This window comes from Bombina bombina, chromosome 7, assembly GCF_027579735.1.
Source record: "Bombina bombina isolate aBomBom1 chromosome 7, aBomBom1.pri, whole genome shotgun sequence".
NCBI classification, from domain to species: Eukaryota; Metazoa; Chordata; class Amphibia; order Anura; family Bombinatoridae; genus Bombina; species Bombina bombina.
In genome coordinates this window covers 488,691,724-488,714,239 of record NC_069505.1, presented here as the reverse complement: position 1 = coordinate 488,714,239, position 22,516 = coordinate 488,691,724, and the positions used below count along the sequence as shown (strand labels likewise).

At 35.0% G+C, this 22,516-nt stretch overlaps 1 protein-coding gene across 1 annotated transcript in view; it reads left to right on the top strand.

The window, feature by feature from the left end:
• The window catches only part of RYR1 (ryanodine receptor 1), a 250,295-nt gene that overhangs the window by 192,119 nt on the left and 35,660 nt on the right, over positions 1 to 22,516 (top strand). The window contains 13 exon segments of the mRNA XM_053721620.1: positions 7,351 to 7,521; positions 7,806 to 7,865; positions 8,044 to 8,178; positions 8,390 to 8,502; positions 14,696 to 14,792; positions 17,824 to 17,930; positions 18,036 to 18,087; positions 19,638 to 19,706; positions 20,104 to 20,203; positions 20,283 to 20,362; positions 21,131 to 21,169; positions 21,171 to 21,208; positions 21,663 to 21,736. Of these exon segments, the coding sequence (XP_053577595.1) occupies positions 7,351 to 7,521; positions 7,806 to 7,865; positions 8,044 to 8,178; positions 8,390 to 8,502; positions 14,696 to 14,792; positions 17,824 to 17,930; positions 18,036 to 18,087; positions 19,638 to 19,706; positions 20,104 to 20,203; positions 20,283 to 20,362; positions 21,131 to 21,169; positions 21,171 to 21,208; positions 21,663 to 21,736 (1,135 nt within the window).

Below are 22,516 nucleotides of genomic sequence, written 5' to 3'. Positions count from 1 at the left end.
TACCCATGACCTCCATATATCTCTGCTCCTCTACCCCCCATAACTTTGTCTTCATGACTTTCACATTATTATGTATTAATTCCTTAGTCCTAATCAACATTGGTACTCTAAGTCTTTATTATGTTCCTGCATTCATCCTGCCCTCACATATTTACATCCGCTACAATATTTACACTATCCCATGTCCTCATCAACTTCATATTTAAATTTTCGTACTGCCTTAATTTAATAATGAGATGCTACCTTTACCTACCCATGTCGTTATTGCATTCATTTGATTTGCCCCTGTTTCCATCACCTTCATATTTATGTCCATCACCTTCATATTTATGTCCATCACCTTATCATATTTATGTCCATCACCTTCATATTTATGTCCATCACCTTATCATATTTGTGTCCTTCACCTTCATATTTATGTCCATCACTTTATCAAATTTATGTCTGTCACCTTATCAAATTTATGTCCATCACCTTATATTTATGTCCATCACCTTCATATTTATGTCCATCACCCTGTCATATTTATGTCCATCACCTTCATATTTATGTCCATCACCTTATCATATTTATGTCCATCACCTTCATATTCCATCACCTTCATATTCCATCACCTTATCATATTTATGTCCATCACCTTCATATTCCATTATCTTATCATATTTATGTCCATCACCTTCATATTCCATCACCTTATCATATTTATGTCCATCACCTTCATATTTATGTCCTTCACCTTATCATATTTATATCCATCACCTTCCTATTTATGTCTATCACCTTATCATATTCATGTCCAACACCTTCATATTTATGTCCATCACCTTATCATATTTATATCCATCACCTATCATATTTATGTCCATCACCTTCAAATTTATGTCCATCACCTTATCATATTTATGTCCATCACCTTCATATTTATGTCAATCATCTTATATTTATGTCCATCACCTTCATATTTATGTCCATCACCTTATCATATTTATGTCCATCACCTTCATATTTATGTCCATCACCTTATCATATTTATGTCCATCACCTTCATATTTATGTCCATCACCTTATCATATTTATGTCCGTCACCTTCATATTTATGTCCGTCGCCTTCATAATTATGTCCATCACCTTGTCATATTTATGTCCATCACCTTTATATTTATGTCCATAACCTTATCATATTTATGTCCGTCACCTTCATATTTATGTCCGTCGCCTTCATAATTATGTCCATCACCTTGTCATATTTATATCCATCACCTTCATATTTATGTCCGTCACCTTATCATATTTATGTCCATCACCTTCATATTTATGTCCATCACCTTATCATATTTATATCCATCACCTTCATATTTATGTCCATCACCTTATCATATTTATATCCATCACCTTCATATTTATGTCCATCACCTTATCATATTTATGTCCATCAGCTTATCATATTTATGTCCATCACCTTCATATTTTAGTCCATCACCTTATCATATTTATGTCCGTCACCTTCATATTTATGTCCGTCACCTTCATATTTATGTCCATCACCTCTATATCTATGTCCATCACCTTATCATATTTATGTCCATCACCTTATCATATTTATGTCCATCACCTTATCATATTTATGTCCGTCACCTTCATATTTATGTCCATCGCCTTCATAATTATGTCCATCACCTTGTCATATTTATGTCCATCACCTTCATATTTATGTCCGTCACCTTATCATATTTATGTCCATGACCTTCATATTTATGTCCATCACCTTATCATATTTATATCCATCACCTTATCATATTTATATCCATCACCTTCATATTTATGTCCATCACCTTATCATATTTATGTCCATCACCTTATCATATTTATGTCCATCACCTTCATATTTATGTCCATCACCTTATCATATTTATGTCCATCACCTTCATATTTATGTCCATCGCCTTCATAATTATGTCCATCACCTTGTCATATTTATGTCCATCACCTTTATATTTATGTCCATCACCTTCATATTTATGTTCATCACCTTATCATATGTATGCCCATCACCCTTATCATATTTATGTCCATCACCTTCATATTTATGTCCATCACCTTATCGTATTTATGTCCATCACCTTTATATTTATGTCCATCACCTTCATATTTATGTCCATCACCTTATCATATTTATGTCCATCACTTTATCATATTTATGTCCATCACCTTATCATATTTATGTCCATCATCTTCATATTTAAATCCATCACCTTATCATATTTATGTCCATCACCTTTATATTTATGTCCATCACCTTCATATTTATGTCCATCACCTTATCAAATTTATGTCCATCGCCTTATCATATTTATGTCCATCACCTTCATATTTATGTCCATCACCCTATCATATTTATGTCCATCACCTTCATATTTATGTCCATCACCTTCTTATTTATTTCCATCACCTTCATATTCCATCACCTTATCATATTTATGTCCATCACCTTGATATTCCATCACCTTCATATTCCATCACCTTATCATATTTATGTCCATCACCTTTATATTTATGTCCATCACCTTCATATTTATGTCCGTCACCTTATCATATTTATGTCCATCACCTTCATATTTATGTCCATCACCTTATCATATTTATGTCCATCACCTTATCATATTTATATCCATCACCTTCATATTTATGTCCATCACCTTATCATATTTATGTCCATCACCTTATCATATTTATGTCCATCACCTTCATATTTATGTCCATCACCTTATCATATTTATGTCCATCACCTTCATATTTATGTCCATCGCCTTCATAATTATGTCCATAACCGTGTCATATTTATGTCCATCACCTTTATATTTATGTCCATCACCTTCATATTTATGTCCATCACCTTATCATATGTATGCCCATCACCCTTATCATATTATGTCCATCACCTTCATATTTATGTCCATCACCTTATCGTATTTATGTCCATCACCTTTATATTTATGTCCATCACCTTCATATTTATGTCCATCACCTTATCATATTTATGTCCATCACTTTATCATATTTATGGCCATTACCTTCATATTTATGTCCATCACCTTATCATATTTATGTCCATCATCTTCATATTTAAATCCATCACCTTATCATATTTATGTCCATCACCTTTATATTTATGTTTATCACCTTCATATTTATGTCCATCACCTTATCAAATTTATGTCCATCGCCTTATCATATTTATGTCCATCACCTTCATATTTATGTCCATCACCCTATCATATTTATGTCCATCACCTTCATATTTATGTCCATCACCTTCTTATTTATGTCCATCACCTTCATATTCCATCACCTTATCATATTTATGTCCATCACCTTGATATTCCATCACCTTATCATATGTATGTCCATCACCTTCATATTCCATCACCTTATCATATTTATGTCCATCACCTTTATATTTATGTCCTTCACCTTACCATATTTATGTCCATCACCTTATCATATTTATATCCATCACCTTCATATTTATGTCCATCACCTTATCATATTTTAGTCCATCACCTTCATATTTATGTCCTTCACTTTATCATATTTATGTCCGTCACCTTATCATATTTATGTCCATCACCTTCATAATTATGTCCATCACCTTGTCATATTTATGTCCATCACCTTATCATATTTATGTCCATCACCTTATCATATTTATGTCCGTCACCTTCATATTTATGTCCGTCGCCTTCATAATTATGTCCATCACCTTGTCATATATATGTCCATCACCTTCATATTTATGTCCGTCACCTTATCATATTTATGTCCATCACCTTCATATTTATGTTCATCACCTTATCATATTTATGTCCATCACCTTATCATATTTATATCCATCACCTTCATATTTATGTCCATCACCTTATCATATTTATGTCCATCACCTTATCATATTTATGTCCATCACATTATCATATTTATGTCCATCACCTTCATATTTATGTCCATCACCTTATCATATTTATGTCCGTCACCTTCATATTTATGTCCATCGCCTTCATAATTATGTCCATCACCTTGTCATATTTATGTCCATCACCTTCATATTTATGTCCGTCGCCTTCATAATTATGTCCATAACCTTGTCATATCTATTTCCATCACCTTTATATTTATGTCCATCACCTTCATATTTATGTCCATCACCTTATCAATCATATGTATGTCCATCACCCTTATCATATTTATGTCCATCACCTTCATATTAATGTCCATTACCTTATCATATTATGTCCATCACCTTTATATTTATGTCCATCACCTTATCATATTTATGTCCATCACTTTATCATATTTATGGTAATCACCTTCATATTTATGGCCATCACCTTATCATATTTATGTCCATCATCTTCATATTTAAATCCATCACCTTATCATATTTATGTCCATCACCTTCATATTTATGTCCATCCCTTTATCATATTTATGTCCATCACCTTATCAAATTTATGTCCATCACCCTATCATATTTATGTCCATCACCTTCATATTTATGTCCATCACCCTATCATATTTATGTCCATCACCTTCATATTTATGTCCATCACCTTCATATTCCATCACCTTATCATATTTATGTCCATCACCTTCATATTTTTATCACCTTATCATATGTATGTCCATCACCTTCATATTCCATCACCTTATAATATTTATGTCCATCACCTTTATATTTATGTCCTTCACCTTATCATATTTATGTCCATCACCTTATCTTATTTATATCCATCACCTTCATATTTTTGTCCATCACCTTCATATTTATGTCCATCACCTTCATATTTATGTCCATCACCTTATCATATTTATGTCCATCACCCTATCATATTTATGTCCATCACCTTCATATTTATGTCCATCACCCTATCATATTTATGTCCATCACCTTCATATTTATGTCCATCACCTTCATATTCCATCACCTTATCATATTTATGTCCATCACCTTCATATTTTTATCACCTTATCATATGTATGTCCATCACCTTCATATTCCATCACCTTATAATATTTATGTCCATCACCTTTATATTTATGTCCTTCACCTTATCATATTTATGTCCATCACCTTATCTTATTTATATCCATCACCTTCATATTTTTGTCCATCACCTTCATATTTATGTCCATCACCTTCATATTTATGTCCATCACCTTATCATATTTATGTCCATCACCTTATCATATTTATGTCCATCACCTTCATATTTATGTCCTTCACTTTATCATATTTTTGTCCGTCACCTTATCATATTTATGTCCATCACCTTCATATTTATGTCCATCACCTTATAATATTTATGTACATCACCTTATATTTATATCCATCACCTTCATATTCATGTCTATCACCTTATCATATTTATGTCCAACACCTTCATATTTATGTCCATCACCTTATCATATTTATGTCCATCATCTATCATATTTATATCCATCCCCTTATCATATTTATGTCCATCACCTTCATATTTATCTCAATCACCTTATATTTCTGTCCATCACCTTCATATTTATATCCATCACCTTATCATATTTATGTCCATCACCTTCATATTTATGTCCATCATCTTATCATATTTATGTCCATCACCTTCATATTTATGTCCATCACCTTATCATATTTATGTCCGTCACCTTCATATTTATGTCCGTCGCCTTCATAATTATGTCTATCACCTTGTCATATTTATGTCCATCACCTTTATATTTATGTCCATCACCTTGTCATATTTATGTCATATTTATGTCCATCACCTTCATATTTATGTCCGTCACCTTATCATATTTTTGTCCATCACCTTCATATTTATGTCCATCACCTTATCATATTTATATCCATATTTATGTCCAACACCTTCACATTCGTATTTCTTCATTACCTTACTTTTCCACATCATATACTTACATCACCTTTAGTTTCTATGCCATCTTCTTCATTGTAGATACCTATGCCCTTTACACATTTGGGTTCCCATTTCCTATTAACTTTAAATGGATTGGTCTATTGCCATGTCCACTTCATAACTTCAAGTTTCAGTGTCTTACTTCATTCTTTTGATTACCCATTTATCTTGCCATGGTAACGTCAACATCACCTTTATTCATAACCATTACACTTACTTCATGCATTTATCCATGCACATATGCTTCTTCTAAGTCTGTAAAGCTCTTTTGTGTGCAGCAAAATAATTTCCTATACATGTCTGTGGTGGTTACATTTAAACTTAGAGATGCTATTTAAATGTATTGTTTGCATAGCTTGAAAATAGCAATACCCTTAAAGGGACACTCAATCAAAATTAAGCTTTCATTATTCAGATAGAGCATGCAATTTTAAACAACTTTCCAATTTACTTCCATTAACACAGTCTTATTATATTTAAACTTTTTGAGTCTCCAGCTCCTACTGAGCATGTGCAAGAATAAGTTTGTATGCATTTATGAATGGCTGATTGCTGTCACATGGTACGTGTATGCATTTGTAATTGGCTGATGGTTGTCACATGGTACAGGGGGAGTGGAAATAGACATAACTTTTAAAATTGTCAGAAAAAAAATCTACTACTCATTTGAAGTTTAGACTAAGTGCTATTGTATTGTCTTGTTATCTTGCATTTGTTGATTATGCAAATCTACTGTGTTGACTGGTCCTTTAAGTGAATTAATAAAAAAATCTAACAGAATATTTGAGACTCAAAAATGTTTGTAGAGGAATCTTTGGGGTTCCAAAAGCTCTGCCGTCACTTCTTCAAACATTTTGAAAGTAAAGTTGATATGGCTCATAATATCTTACTTTTTTGGACTTTGGCTTATTTGTACATAAAGTTAGATGGATTTCTGGTAGTCATAAATAATGTCAAATCTGCTGCCAAAAATGTATGTTTGGCGTTAAATATTAGTTTAATAAGTGGGCTTTCCTTTGTACACTAGTGTGTGTGGTGGGTTCTAAGTGTTTGGTGGCTTTGGAGGCACTGATGAGACTCCGGCTATAAGCTATTTGTTTGCAGATAGTGTATGGACATGGGGGCATATTTTGGCTAAGACATGCACCCAGCAGAAAGGGACGTAGAGGCTGGCTTACTTGGTTGGGGGCTTAAAGCATATGTCGAATGGAAATTGGAGGCCTTGAGTTGTTTGCCAGGAAATGCTACTTTTGTGTTATAGGTCATAACTTGGGGAAATAATATGGCTGATTTGCATGTCCCTCTTTTATGACAATATATCTTATTCAAATAAGGTCATGATTTATGCTTTTATGTTTTTTTATTACTTTTTTTTTTTTACCCAAAGTCTGGAGGCTCAGACCAAGAACGCACAAAGAAGAAACGTCGTGGAGATAGATATTCTGTCCAGACATCACTCATTGTGGCCACTCTGAAGAAAATGCTCCCTATTGGCCTGAACATGTGCTCACCTACAGACCAGGAACTAATCACTTTAGCAAAGACCCGCTATTCCCTTGTAAGTTTAATGGTCTGAGGACATCTAAATTACAGTGATAAATATATTATTTAGCATTATTATTTAGGCTCTATTCTCTATGGTTTATATAATATCAATACCGAATTAGTGTACATCATCTAGTGCCTAGTTTACCAAAATAAAATGTAACCCTCCTAAATTAAACCATTATCCAGTTTCTTCTTACCAACTTCCAAGTGTCACCTACAAATCCCAAGAGGTTAGGGCTATATCTTTAGTTGGGATATGGCATCTTCCTATTTTTGTTTTTTTTCCATAACTAGAAAGATACAGATGAAGAAGTCAGAGAATTTTTGCAGAACAATCTCCATCTTCAAGGAAAGGTATACCCATGCTTGGAACAAATGTGTTCCTTTTGTTGTTTTCTTCATCTCCTCCACTAAACGTTTCCCTCTCATTATGTGTATTTTGTGGATCTATGTCTCTTCCTTGTATTCAATCATAGTTTTCTGATGGTCTCTCTCGATCTTTCATGCTCACTTGCTCTCTTTTTTCCCCTAGTGTGATAACAACTCCATGAGATGGCAGATGGCTCTTTACAACAAGATGTCGGGAAAAGCTGAGGACTCTAACAACCCAGAAAAAATTGTGAAGCGTGTTCAGGAAGTCTCGGCAGTCTTGTTTCACTTGGAGCTGGTGAGCTTTGAATGGACCAGCATTCCATTAGCTCACCAATGACAGCATTTTAGCCATATGTGGGCTGCCATTGGCTACTATATTTTTATCCAAGTGTTCTTTGTTGACCTCCCTGTTCTTTTCTCTTCTTGCAACATCCCATTTTTTCCTCTCTCTTAATTGCATCCCCATACAGTATCCTAATTTCTTATCCACTTTTTCTCTTGCCCAGACGGAGCACCCCTTCAAATCCAAGAAAGCTGTTTGGCACAAGCTCCTTTCAAAGCAGCGCAGACGAGCTGTGGTGGCATGTTTCCGTATGACCCCATTATACAACATCCCCAGGTAAGTTTTAACTATGGCTGCTGGGGCGGTTTAAGTACCATAATCACACATCATTTTATGGAAGTAAAAACATTTGGTTTAGTTCATCCATCCAATCTGTCCGGTTTCTAATTTTTCTATATATATAGTGCTTTCTAAAAATTGGAAAGTTGTTTACAAATGTATGCTCTATCTGAATCATGAAAGAAACATTTTGGGTTTCTTCTCCCTTAAAGGGACACTGAACCCAAAAGTTTTCTTTCATGATTCAGATAGAGCAGTATTTTTAAGCAACTTTCCAATTTACTCCTATTTTCAAATTTTCTTCGTTCTCTTGGTATCTTTATTTGAAAAAGCAGGAATGTAAGCTCACGAGCCGGCCCATTGGTTACACACTCTAGTAAGCTATTTCTACTCATTCCTAATTGACCTCAGCAGAATAGACAACCTAAGTTACAATATGGCAGTGTCCACTGCTTTATGGACATTAAAGGTACATGAAACCCAATTTTTTTCTTTCATGATTCAGATAGAGAATACAATTTTAAACAACTTTGTAATTTACTTCTATTATCTAATTTGTTTCACTCTCTTGGTATCATTTGTTGAAGTAGCAGCATTGCACTAATGGTTTCTAACTGAACTCATGGGTGAGCCAATCACAATCTATATATATATGCAGACACCAATCAACAGCTAGAACCTAGGTTCTCTGCTACTCATGAGCTTGCCTAGATAAACCTTTCAGCCAGGATAACAAGAGAAGAAAGAAAATTAAATAAAATAAGTAAATTGGAAAGTTGTTAAAAATTGCATTCTCTATCTGAATCAGGAAATAACAAATTTGGGTTTTATGTCCCTTTAACCCTTAATTTTTTAATATTTAAACAACCATTACAGGGCTAGATTACGAGTGGGGCGCAAACGTTTGCATGCGAGCAATAAGGGGTTTATCGCAGGTGTTTGCGCATGTCTGGCTTACTGCTGGTATTACGAGTTGAAAGTAATTGCGATCGCTTGAGCACAGTCGCAATTTACGCTAGAATGATTACTGTGACTTCAGAGCTCTAGTTAACTGTTTCGCAAAACAAAAAAGTTGCAAAAAACACATCAGAAATACATTACAAAGTACAGTTATACTCATCTAATAAAAAAAAATATTGCACACAAAAGTTATAAGGGCCAAAATATAGGAGGTCTTAGGCAGGCAAAGGGCTTTGACATATAAATACATACATATACATGTCTAAAGATGTATATGTATTTATATATTTATATGTGTATATATGTATTTATGTATTTATATGTGTATATATTTATTTATATGTGTATATATATATATTTATATGTGTACATATGTATTTATGTGTATATATGTATTTATGTATTTATGTGTATATATGTATTTATGTATTTATATGTGTATATATTTATGTATGTCTTTATATGTGTACATATGTATGTATGTATTTATATGTGTACATATGTTTTTATATGTGTATATGTGTATATATGTAGGTATGTCTTTATATGTGTACATATGTATTTATGTATTTATATGTGTACATATGTATGTATGCAGTGGAGGCTCTTCCATTTGTGCACTTCCGCACGTGAACCCCCAGACAAGAAGAGAAAAAAAATTGTTGATTAAAATATAATTTTTCAAAGAGCCCCCTATCTGAAAAATTCTATTTTATTTTTAAGCCCAAAATTTTTTATGCAGTTTAAAAAAAATAAAAAAATTAAATATTTATTGTGTATTCACTGTATTGTGTGTTTTTCATTGTTTTACATTGTAAATCCGCACCACCGCACGTGCGGTAGAGAGCCCTATGCCTGTCACAGTCACAGTATTGTATTCACTGTGCAAACGTCGCTCCTCCCAGCTCCATCCCTATAGAGGCTTAATCGCACAGGCTGAACTGTGCGACTGGGACTTTCAGCTTTCTGTGCTCTGCCTCTGTGATACGCTGCCAGTGTGCATACATCATGGCCACGAGGCTCCTCCCCCTCAACGGCATGAAAATCTCATTGTGGAGATAGCCGTTGAGCGGAGAGGAGCAGGGGCGGACTGACAATCACTTATTGCGTGTGGGCAAACTGCCATCATTATCAGCATGGGCACTGCAGCAGGCTGAGCATAGAAGTTTGTGGCAAGGCGACGTCTCTCAGGCAAGTGAAGAAGCCAGTGGGCTGCAGGAGGCAAATCATCCCTTCAGACTTCAGTTAAGTATGTTTTTAGTAGAATTAGAATAGAGAGAGCTCAGATAACTAGTTTAAAAACTTCAAAATGAAGTGTGTGCGTCAAACTCTTCTTTAGCTACTTATGTAAAACATAACTGCAGTCTGTGGAACAATGAAGTTAATAACAGCGTGTCACTGTGCAACTTGTTCTAAGTGTCTGTCTCCTACTACCTCACGTTACACGTATAAGCTGAGCCTGTCAGGGATAGTGATGTTAATTGTGAGACCCGAAAAACACTTCACCCTTGACCCTGCCTTGAATTACCTAACATACGTAACATAATGAACACAATTTAACTCCCTGGCTCCTAGAAAGGACTGCAGTTTATTCCTAAGCAGTGTATTGCACACAAAAGTTATAAGGGCCAAAATATAGGAGGTCTTAGGCAGGCAAAGGGCTTTGACATATAAATACATACATATACATGTCTAAAGATGTATATGTATTTATATATTTATATGTGTAAATATGTATTTATGTATTTATATGTGTATATATTTATTTATATGTGTATATATATATATATTTATATGTGTACATATGTATTTATGTGTATATATGTATTTATGTATTTATGTGTATATATGTATTTATGTATTTATATGTGTATATATTTATGTATGTCTTTATATGTGTACATATGTATGTATGTATTTATATGTGTACATATGTTTTTATATGTGTATATGTGTATATATGTAGGTATGTCTTTATATGTGTACATATGTATTTATGTATTTATATGTGTACATATGTATGTATGCAGTGGAGGCTCCTCCATTTGTGCACTTCCGCACGTGAACCCCCAGACAAGAAGAGAAAAAAAATTGTTGATTAAAATATAATTTTTCAAAGAGCCCCCTATCTGAAAAATTCTATTTTATTTTTAAGCCCAAAAATTTTTATGCAGTTTAAAAAAAAATAAAAAAATTAAATAATTATTGTGTATTCACTGTATTGTGTGTTTTTCATTGTTTTACATTGTAAATCCGCACCACCGCACGTGCGGTAGAGAGCCCTATGCCTGTCACAGTCACAGTATTGTATTCACTGTGCAAACGTCGCTCCTCCCAGCTCCATCCCTATAGAGGCTTAATCGCACAGGCTGAACTGTGCGACTGGGACTTTCAGCTTTCTGTGCTCTGCCTCTGTGATACGCTGCCAGTGTGCATACATCATGGCCACGAGGCTCCTCCCCCTCAACGGCATGAAAATCTCATTGTGGAGATAGCTGTTGAGCGGAGAGGAGCAGGGGTGGACTGACAATCACTTATTGCGTGTGGCAACTGCCATCATTATCAGCATGGGCACTGCAGCAGGCTGAGCATAGAAGTTTGTGGCGAGGCGACGTCTCTCAGGCAAGTGAAGAAGCCAGTGGGCTGCAGGAGGCAAATCATCCCTTCAGACTTCAGTTAAGTATGTTTTTAGTAGAATTAGAATTGAGAGAGCTCAGATAACTAGTTTAAAACATCAAAATGAAGTGTGTGCGTCAAACTCTTCTTTAGCTACTTATGTAAAACATAACTGCAGTCTGTGGAACAATGAAGTTAATAACAGCGTGTCACTGTGCAACTTGTTCTAAGTGTCTGTCTCCTACTACCTCACGTTACACGTATAAGCTGAGCCTGTCAGGGATAGTGATGTTAATTGTGAGACCCGAAAAACACTTCACCCTTGACCCTGCCTTGAATTACCTAACATACGTAACATAATGAACACAATTTAACTCCCTGGCTCCTAGAAAGGACTGCAGTTTATTCCTAAGCAGTGTATTGCAGCCCTTTTTGGCTAGCCATAGGGTTAAATTGTGCATCAGTGTTGTCCTATGCATGCTGCAGGGCATGAGGTCATGATTTACAACTCTACTGCACACGGCACTTGAAGGAACAACTATGTGATCATAAAGGTCAGTCTGACTGTGAGTTAGTTCCTAGAAATTCTTATGCTCTTACAAAATACTAAATATACTGTATATGTACTGTGGCACAAAGAAGGGTTAACTCAGATTATTAATACACTTCCACTGTTATGGACATTTAAATAAGCTGGACTGGACCTCAAGTTTAGAATAAGAAAAGTCCTATGAGTATTTAAAAAAAAAATATTACCATGCATGTCCCTGCATATATATGTGTATATCTGCCTATATATGTGCAGCATGTGTTGGTGCCTATCTGTGTGTGTGTGTGTATCTCTGTGCATGTATGTATGTATGTGTGTACCTCTACATGTATGTGTATGTATCTGTATGTGTATCTCTGTGTGTGTATGTATGTATGTGTGTGTATCTCTGTGTATGTATGTTTGTATATTTCTTTGTATGTATGAATCTGTATCTGTATGTATGTATGTCTGTGTATCTCTGTGTGTGTGTATGTATGTGTGTGTATCTCTAAGTATGTACTGTATGTGTGTGTGTGTATATCTTTGTGTATGTATGTGTGAGTGTATCTCTAAGTATGTGTCTGTGTATATGTCCCTTTCATCTGCTATCTTGTGTACTAACCTTACACAATCACGCCAGTACATCCCCTAACATCAAAGGTCCTCAAAGCACCCAAGGACCCAAAAACCTTAGAAATACAGCTTCTGTCCTCAAGATCTACCTTTATAAACACCAACCCAAAATAATAAAAAAATAGATAAGATGAATTGGTGAGGGGCTGGAAATGTTAGGGATAGTGTGGCAGTGGTGGGCCCTAGGAGATCAGTGGATCCCAATAGTAGTATAACAATGATACCTATATAAATTATATACCAGCACTTATTAAACGCAAAATTTGTTTTGTTTTCTGTGGGCGGGGCTTTCTCAAAGGGGGGGGGGGTCTTGTGTACCACCATTTTAAAAATTCACCAGCTGCCACTGTATGTATGTATTTATATGTGTACATATGTATTTATGTATTCATATGTGTATATATGTATTTATGTATTTATATGTTTATATATGTATTTATATATTTATATGTATATTTACAGACATATATACACATAAATACATATGTACACACACATATATATATATATACAGTATATATATATATATATATATATATATATATATATATATATATATATATATAAGTGCATTACAGCCCCTTTGCAGTTAAGTAGATGAAAACATGAAAAAACATATTTATGCAATATTCGTATTTAATAAAGTGTCATACTGTGTATTTACTGTGAATATTTCACATTCCAATGTTCTGCACATAGCAGAATATTTTTTATGTATTTCTAAATAGATATTCCTAAATATATATCTGTATATATCTATACCTATATATAATCATGTATATAACTCGTCGGGTTAGCGCGGAAGCAAAAACAGTTTACTTTTAATTCATAATACGAGCACAAAGCCGATACGCAGTTAGCGCTCGAGCGGAAGCGTTAGCGATCCACTTGTAATCTGGCCCATCATTTTTAAAAATGAATGTGCAAATTATTCTAAGGCTAATTTTTGATCTGAATACCCTTTATCCAAACTGCTTGGGACCATGTCATAATATAGCTTATACATTCAACCTAACGGTAGTTTTATATCAGTTTTAATACTAGTACAGTACTGTAATACGACATGCAATAGTTGTTTTAAAGAAATATAGATTATCATTTTAGAACACAAAAACCAAACCAAAAGAAGCAAACATATACTATTGTGATTTACCTTTGGAGAAAAAGTGTAATTTGCAATAATTCTATTTAAAAAAAAAATATTAACAAAGAAGTCTGGAATTCCGAAAAATGATGGATTTTGTAATTCCATGTATGGGATTTTATTTTCATATACATATATTATATAGTTTACTTTTTTCTTCTACATACAATCTTCTGCCTTTCCCTTTTCACATTCTACCTTCTCCCCATTTTTCTACTGCAGTTCTGTAGCTCTGACCTACTAGGGCAGAGGAACAGTTTAGGTCACGTCTCTAATAAGGGTATGCGTTTTTGTGTTATCTTCAGGCACCGTGCATGTAATATGTTCCTTGAGGGCTACAAGCAATCCTGGATCCTGAGCGAAGAACATGACTTTGAGGACCGAATGATCGATGACCTGTCTGTGAGTAGCAAAGTATTTCCTTGTGGAACACTAATTAAATCTAAAAGAACTGTTCCTCTCTGAAATAAGAAAAGAGAGGTCCGATGACTTGCAGAATTATTTAAGGCGGAATAAACATGTCTGTTTTATGCACATGGAATTTTATGGATAGTACATCCTTTTGCCTATGCTGCAATAGTTTATAAAATTTCTGTTCTGTGGATATCACAGCTTAAAGGGAGAGTAAACACTTTTCAAGATTGTAGTATGAAATGTTTAATTATGTTTACTAAAACATCTTTGCAATATACTTTCATTATTTATTTTGCCCTAATTTTCGAGTCATTTAATTCTGAAGATTGTGTTTTTTTTATTTTTTTTGCAAACTTGTAGAACAGTAGTTTACTCCAAGCGTGGGAAGTAGTATGGTCAGCTGAGAATTTCAATGTTTCATAGTTAGGGTCATGGGCCGTTGGAATGGAGGGCCACTTTGAGGTTACTACAGTGGTACAGTGAGAGATGGATAGCTCAGGGAAGGAGAGATCAGATGGTGGACATAATGAGACTTAGACATTTTACTTATTGGGACTTCTGTGGAATCTTATACAATATTAGGTGTTGGGGAGTAGTGGGTAAATGAAAAACAGAACATTGGTGGTTAAAGGTCAAGTCAAGAGATTGGCTATTTTTGGTGAGTGGGATAATTATATAATCCGGAGATGCTATAGGTTGGGTGTAATCTGCCAAAGGCAGTAGGACTGTCCAAGGGAGAACTGGCGGTCACCAAGAATGAGGTCTGTGTGTCAGACAAGAGAAATCAGAGGGAAATTGTGTGGGTGACCTGGGTGAGTGAAATGTAACAATAATGGATGTTGGAAGGAATGAACACAACCCATAATAATAAAATCCATAAAGCATGTTGTGGGGCTGGTGTCTAAAGGGAGCAGCTGTCATTATAGTAGAATTCCAAAATTGCCTTCTTTTTTTGTTTACTTGCCCCAAGAATTTGGCTTAAATTAAAGGGTCAGTAAAGTCAAAATTAGAGAGTGTGCATTTTTTTAAACAACCTTCCATTTCAGTTTATTATTTAATTAACTTAATTTTCTTGTTATCCCTTTGATGAAAAGCATATCTAGGTATGATCAAGAGCAACATTACGCTACTCGGGAGCTATCTGCTGATTGGTTGCTGTACATATATATATCTTCTCATTGGCTCACCCATTGTGTTCAGCTAACTCCCTTTAGCGCAAGAGAATGAAGCAAATTTGATAATAGTGCACACAACTGTTCAGTTTGTTTTATAAATTTATATGCGTCTTTTTGAATCATGAAAGAAAAAAATTGGGTTTCATGTCCCTTTAAGCCCCCCATATTATAATGCAGTAAGAGAAGGCTGTGCCTGGGGGGGAAGAGACAAGTTTCATGTGAGAACCAAGGGGTTGAGGGAGTGTAAGATGGAAGGTTATGTGATAAGAGTGAGCTATAGACAGCATAAGTGTTCCATAGTATTCAAATAAAAGGAGTAGATAAGAGATGGATTATCAGTTCTTCGGTTTTTCTTTTGGTTGGATGAGAGTTGGCATGTGAGAGGCCAAAGGGATTTTGGGCAAACCAACAAGGAGCAAAATCAGATGTCTACGGTGTCTCAATGAGAAGGGTGTTTGTGGGCGATGCCATGACTGACAGGGAGGATGTAGAAAGAGTTTGATGGGTATGGTTGGGAGGAGCATGGGTGGGGTTAGGCAGTGTTTGGGTCAGTCTTTGTTTCCCCTTTGAAAACCAGGACATGTATAAGCAAGGGGAAGCTGGTGGGGGTGGAGGAAAAATAAACCAATTGGGAGCTCTGTAATAGAAATAAGATAGATATTGAGAAGGGAGAAGGTAATTTCAAATTTGGGAATGCTTTTATTTTATAATGGTGGAAACAGTGATTGTAGAAAATGTCACTAGAGATTGTATACTTAGATATTATAAGCAGACATGAGGCAGTAAAGTCTGAAAGCATGTTTAACCAAGGCCGGATTGGTCTACCGGGATACTAGGAGATTTCCTGGTGGGCTGCAGCAACTGGGGCTTGAAAGTTACAATTTAAAAGATTGATTTATTGATGCAGTTGGGTTGTAGGTTACATTATTATATATAACAACAATCTGGCATTTTTGTTGTTACTTCTAGCGCAGTTAACGCTCAAGCAGGAGTATCCCAATGAAAAATAGGGCTGATCTCCAAATTTTCCAGTGCTACGTTTTATTCCCAGTCTGGCCCTGTGTTTAACAGAGCAAAACTCTCAGACAGGAAGAGTAACAATGCTACACTTTAGTTCTCTTATTAATAGTTCTAGATTTAATTAAAGAATTGTCATTTGTAAAGAAGGGAAAGCCTGCAAAATCCTAAACCCTTACAAAAGTTGCAGTTTTTATATATTTTTGTACATTATATATATATATATATATATATATATATATATATATATATATATATATATATATATATATATATATATATATATATATATATATACAGTTCCTTGAGGGGAAAGCACAATCTCACCACTTGTTTGAATGCCACGGTGCTCTGCTGAAAATAATCCCCAATGTCCACAAAATGCAGGCACTCACTGGTCTTAGTAAAATATAACAATTTATTTAGAAATCATTAAAAAGACATAACGTTTCGGCACCAATACGTGCCTTTGTCAAATGTCAGAAAGTAACAAAACGAATATGCAGCACACTTAAAATCAATATTGATTTTAAGTGTGCTGCATATTCGTTTTGTTACTTTCTGACATTTGACAAAGGCACGTATTGGTGCCGAAACGTTATGTCTTTTTAATGATTTCTAAATAAATTGTTATATTTTACTAGGACCAGTGAGTGCCTGCATTTTGTGGACATTGTATATATATATATATATATATATATATATATATATATATATATATATATATATATATATATATATATATATATATATATATATATATACACAGAGCCATTAAATAAGGGTTTTTTTTGCCTAACGGGGGCAACTGGGTTTTATTTTTTAAGAAAGCTATGGAGGCTGAAGAGGAGGAGGAAGAAGAGGAGGAGAAGAAGCCAGACCCTCTGCATCAGCTTATCCTTCATTTCAGCAGGACAGCCTTGACGGAGAAAAGGTGGGTGCATCCAATGAACATAAAATTAGAGGCCGAGGTCCCATATCTAATAGTGATCAAACCCTAGTAACTCAGTTACTTACTAAAGTATGTATTTCTCAACAGCAAGCTGGACGAAGACTATCTGTATATGGCATACGCTGATATTATGGCCAAGGTAAGTAATTTTATGATGCTCATTCAATGTAAAAATGTATGACATGAGTCTAGGGGCTTGATTTTCTATAGGAGCCTTCTCTTTGAAATGTTTATAATTTATTAATTTAGGTTGTGTGTAAATGGGGGGTGGCAGGTGTCCAGTATTCCACTTGACAGTTCAGTATTTCATTTGGGTGCATTTCAAGTGGCTGTATAGTAAAATTGTTGCATAGAAATTAGACATTTAAATGATTTTTTTGGGGGGGGTAACATTTATGTGTGTTACTGGCATTTAAGAAGGTAAAATCACTGCTCTGCTTAGTACTAGAAGTAGAGTTAGAAAAAAAAATCACTGATTTGTGTAGAAAATACATGACAGAGTCTAGATTGGAGCATATCTATTAGGTATTGGAGGGCATTGTCCCCACCTACTGTACCCCACCTTCTCACCCATGGGTCATCCAGTATTTTTATGGAAAGCAGCTGGGAAACCTATGTGAAAATGGCAGGGGTGCCCTTGTGGAATTATCTTAGAATAGGGGCAATATCAGCAAGTGAGATGTCTCCTATTGAATATAATGGAGCTCACTGGAAAGGTAAACTTTGCTTTGTAGAGTGAAGTTAGTAGTGAGCAGGGGGTGCAATAAAAAGTAAATCCTGCAGCCAATATAAATCACAATATGCTGCTTTCTGCATATAGCATCTTGCAATCGCCTCCATTTTTGTATGCACGTGTTTGTCTATTATATTATTATAATTAAGTATATTGAGTGTTTTGAGAAAAGCTTGCCACCTTTTAGTTTGTGGAAAAAATCAGTGAGACCTGCAGTGCCAAAATCTTTACAGAATTACACTGAGATTAGAGAGACAATTTCACAAATGCCCATGGAACGCCCATTTTAGGAAAATAAATCAAAACAATTAAGCATTGTATTTTGTACTTATAAATACAAATATCTGAGTGTTTTTTGCACATCCAGTGAACTTAAATTACGATTTACGCTGGGCATATTTAATATGATTTCTTCCTATGTAAGTAACATACAAAGTTTATGTTTTTGATAAAATAAGGTTTTTTGTGAAGAATTTTGTTACGATTATGGATGCAAATACAAATTGTTCCTGTGTATTTATGTGTGAATAGTTAAAATTTTTGTTTTGTACGATTTTAAAAATACAATTTTCATTGTGCAGTTTTGTCATTTATGCATCTGCTCCCTATACTAAAATGCAGTATATGCCCCTTAGCAAGACACCCTGTTTTCAGGGTAAAAACTCCCTCAAAGAAATAGGACTGGCGAGTGACATTACTAAGCTTATTTTGTTCTAAAATCTGATCATGATTGCTATGTTTAGCTCTCAAGACCAGGCGTTTAGAGAGATATAGGTAAACTGAGAAATGCTTAAATAGATTCCTAATCCCATCAAAACACAACTTAATTATACAATACTATATAGATGCATCTATATGTTGAGATGACTTGGAGAAGATAATTAACAGGCCTATTAGCATCTAGGAAGTTTCCTCTACCCTCACTGGTGATCATTTTTTTCCTCCCATAACTACAGAGCTGTCATATGGAAGAAGATGAAGGCGGAGAACCTTCTGAAGAAGAAGAGTCTGAGCTTTCATTTGAGGTATGCGTTTATGGTTGCATGTGGCACACACACCACTTCTCTCTTCCTCTCACTTGTTGTGTCACCTTTTTCTGTCTAACAAACTTATTTTGTACTCCTCTAAATATACCCAACTTTCTTTCTCTATCACTCTGGCCTATTATCTGCAATCTCAATGTCCACCTTGTTTCCCACTCCTACTTCTTAACCCTCCGGTTTTATTTATTTTGTAAGTGCACTGACACTTCTCTCTCCTTTTGATTTCTTGTTCTAAAACACCTCTATTTCCTTTATCTGCACCCACCCATATCTTATTTCTTAACACCCTTCACAGTTCCAGCTCTTTACCTGCAGCCTTGCAACCTCCTCCTTGGTGCCTCTTGTTTTCCTTCCCTAATACCTGAACTATTCTTAATAGGAAAAAGAGATGGAGAAACAAAGGCTCCTCTATCAACAATCTCGTCTCCACAACCGTGGGGCAGCTGAGATGGTTCTACAAATGATAAGTGCATGTAAAGGTGAGAACTTAATTGTTGCAGGATAGTGGTTGCAACTTTTAAAGTACTTTCGTTGCTCATGTTTAGTTTTCTCCTTCAGGAGAGCCTGGTGCCATGGTTTCTTCTACACTCAAACTGGGAATTTCAATCCTCAATGGGGGCAATGCTGAGGTTCAGCAGGTGAGTTACCTCCTTAGCTGGAGAGTAAAAGACGATTTCATAATTAAATGCGTTTCCATTAGATACTGGGTATCTTGATGACTTTTAATTCGCTTTGTGTTGTTTTTGCAGAAAACCCTTTTTTTTGTTTAAAATTATAAATAATTTTTATTCCTTTGCTATATATAATTTTTATGATATTCAGTAAAAGCAAACAGCTTGGCAACTAGGGGTAGGCTCATCTCAAAAGAGTTTACAATCTTTTAGGATGTAATGAGCTTAGCAGTTTAGTGGGGGGACCCTGCCCCAGTGAGCTTTAACTCAAGCGGTATAATGGAAGATTCCACTTAGCGATGATTCTAGAAACTTGTTTCTTTGATGATGTCTATTTCTGCCTAGAAAAAACATACTTTATAGAAACATATTCTTTTTAAGCAAAACAACTATAACCAATCACAAACCACAATATAGTAGATTGCAAGGGTTCTCTGAGTATTCTGAGAGTATGATCACACACAAAACAGCAGAAGTTAATTTAATGGAAGCTGCTTTAGAGCAAAAAACAGATCCATCTAGAGTGGAAATATTTATTAGTGTACAGCAGAAACTAGTGAAAAAAATAAAGCTTTTAGTTTTGAGCAGAGACCACCCAGAGGTTCAAGAGATGGTCTAACAGAAGAACCACACAGGGATTCTAATTCTTTAGATTTCCCACCATTGCTTGATGTTTCTCTTCTTTTATACTCAAGACCATATAGATCAATGTCTCATTCCCTTTCTGTCTTTTAGAAAATGTTAGATTATCTGAAGGAGAAGAGGGAAGTAGGATTTTTTCCAGAGTGTGCAGGCACTAATGCAAACCTGCAGGTAAGATGTTCTCTGTGAGAGATATTATTTTACCATGACGGTCTTCATGTGACAGAGCACCTTGGGTAGTTCGAAAGTAAGAGAAACCATATCTGTGGACATTGCTTTGCCTCATTCCATATTGTCTCCATTTAGTATTGTTTTAGAATTTTAGCTGTCACTAAGTTATTGTTCCTTTAATGTCCACAGTTTGATAAGAATTGAAAAATTGATTTGTAGATCCGCATAGTAATTAGAGACATCTGAAATGAGAGAGCTCACATTCTTTGAAAATTATAGTCTCAAAGCTTCAGAAGATTGTGTTGCACATGTTTCCTTTTTTAATGTCTACCAAGTCATTTTAATCAAGTGGATAAAGAGTTGAATCCATCTCTTGAGAGACAGGACACCAATCAGTATCCAGTCAATAGCCAGCAACAATGTACATTCACATCTTTTGATTCATTCCTCACAGTGTACTTGACCTGAATGCTTTTGAACGTCAGAACAAGGCAGAAGGACTTGGCATGGTGACAGAAGATGGGACGAGTGAGTCTTACTGGCAGAATAATTTACTTTTATAACCTGTGATTGGATTTACAAAATACCCTCAAAACACTCTTAGACAAGTTTGACCATGGCCAGTTTTCAAGTTATTGTACAGGGCATTTCCCATCTCCAATCTAAAGTTTAATTAAGTAAATACCTTTTATTAGTGCAGCCCACAACCCTTAGCCCATGGTGACATTTGTCATAATGACCAAAGTCAATCGTGAGTATTGGCTATGTTTATTCCCCAGTCCCTTTAACCCTTTAAGGACACAGCTTTCAGTTTGTTCAATTGTTTTATGACGGAAAAATTCCGTCATATGTCCTTAAGAGGTTAAACACAGCCACTTGTAAGTTTGTAACATATACCAGTTCCTAACAGTTATTTTTTAATGGATCCAGTTTCGTGTTGGTGTTGCCCATCCACTATTTCCATTCAAGGCTTGAGATCTGTTCCTGCTTTCTCATATGGATGGATATATATGCACATATACATAGCATTTACATAGAACAATAGCATTCAATAGGTTCATGTTAAGAGGCGTGAGGTGGATTAATAAGTATTTCAGTTATTAATTCTGTAGCAGGACCTGTTTTCTCTCTCTTTCTTTCACTCTCTTTCTCTCTCTCTCTAACTTTCTGTGATTTAGGGGAAATTGAAATGTTTGTTTTTTCATGATACCATCCAATTAATGTGTTAATAATAATGACATTCACATTTTCCTTCCTGTTCCCTGTCATGGTGTTGTGTTCCCCATCCTTTTCCCGCCTGTTGTTCTA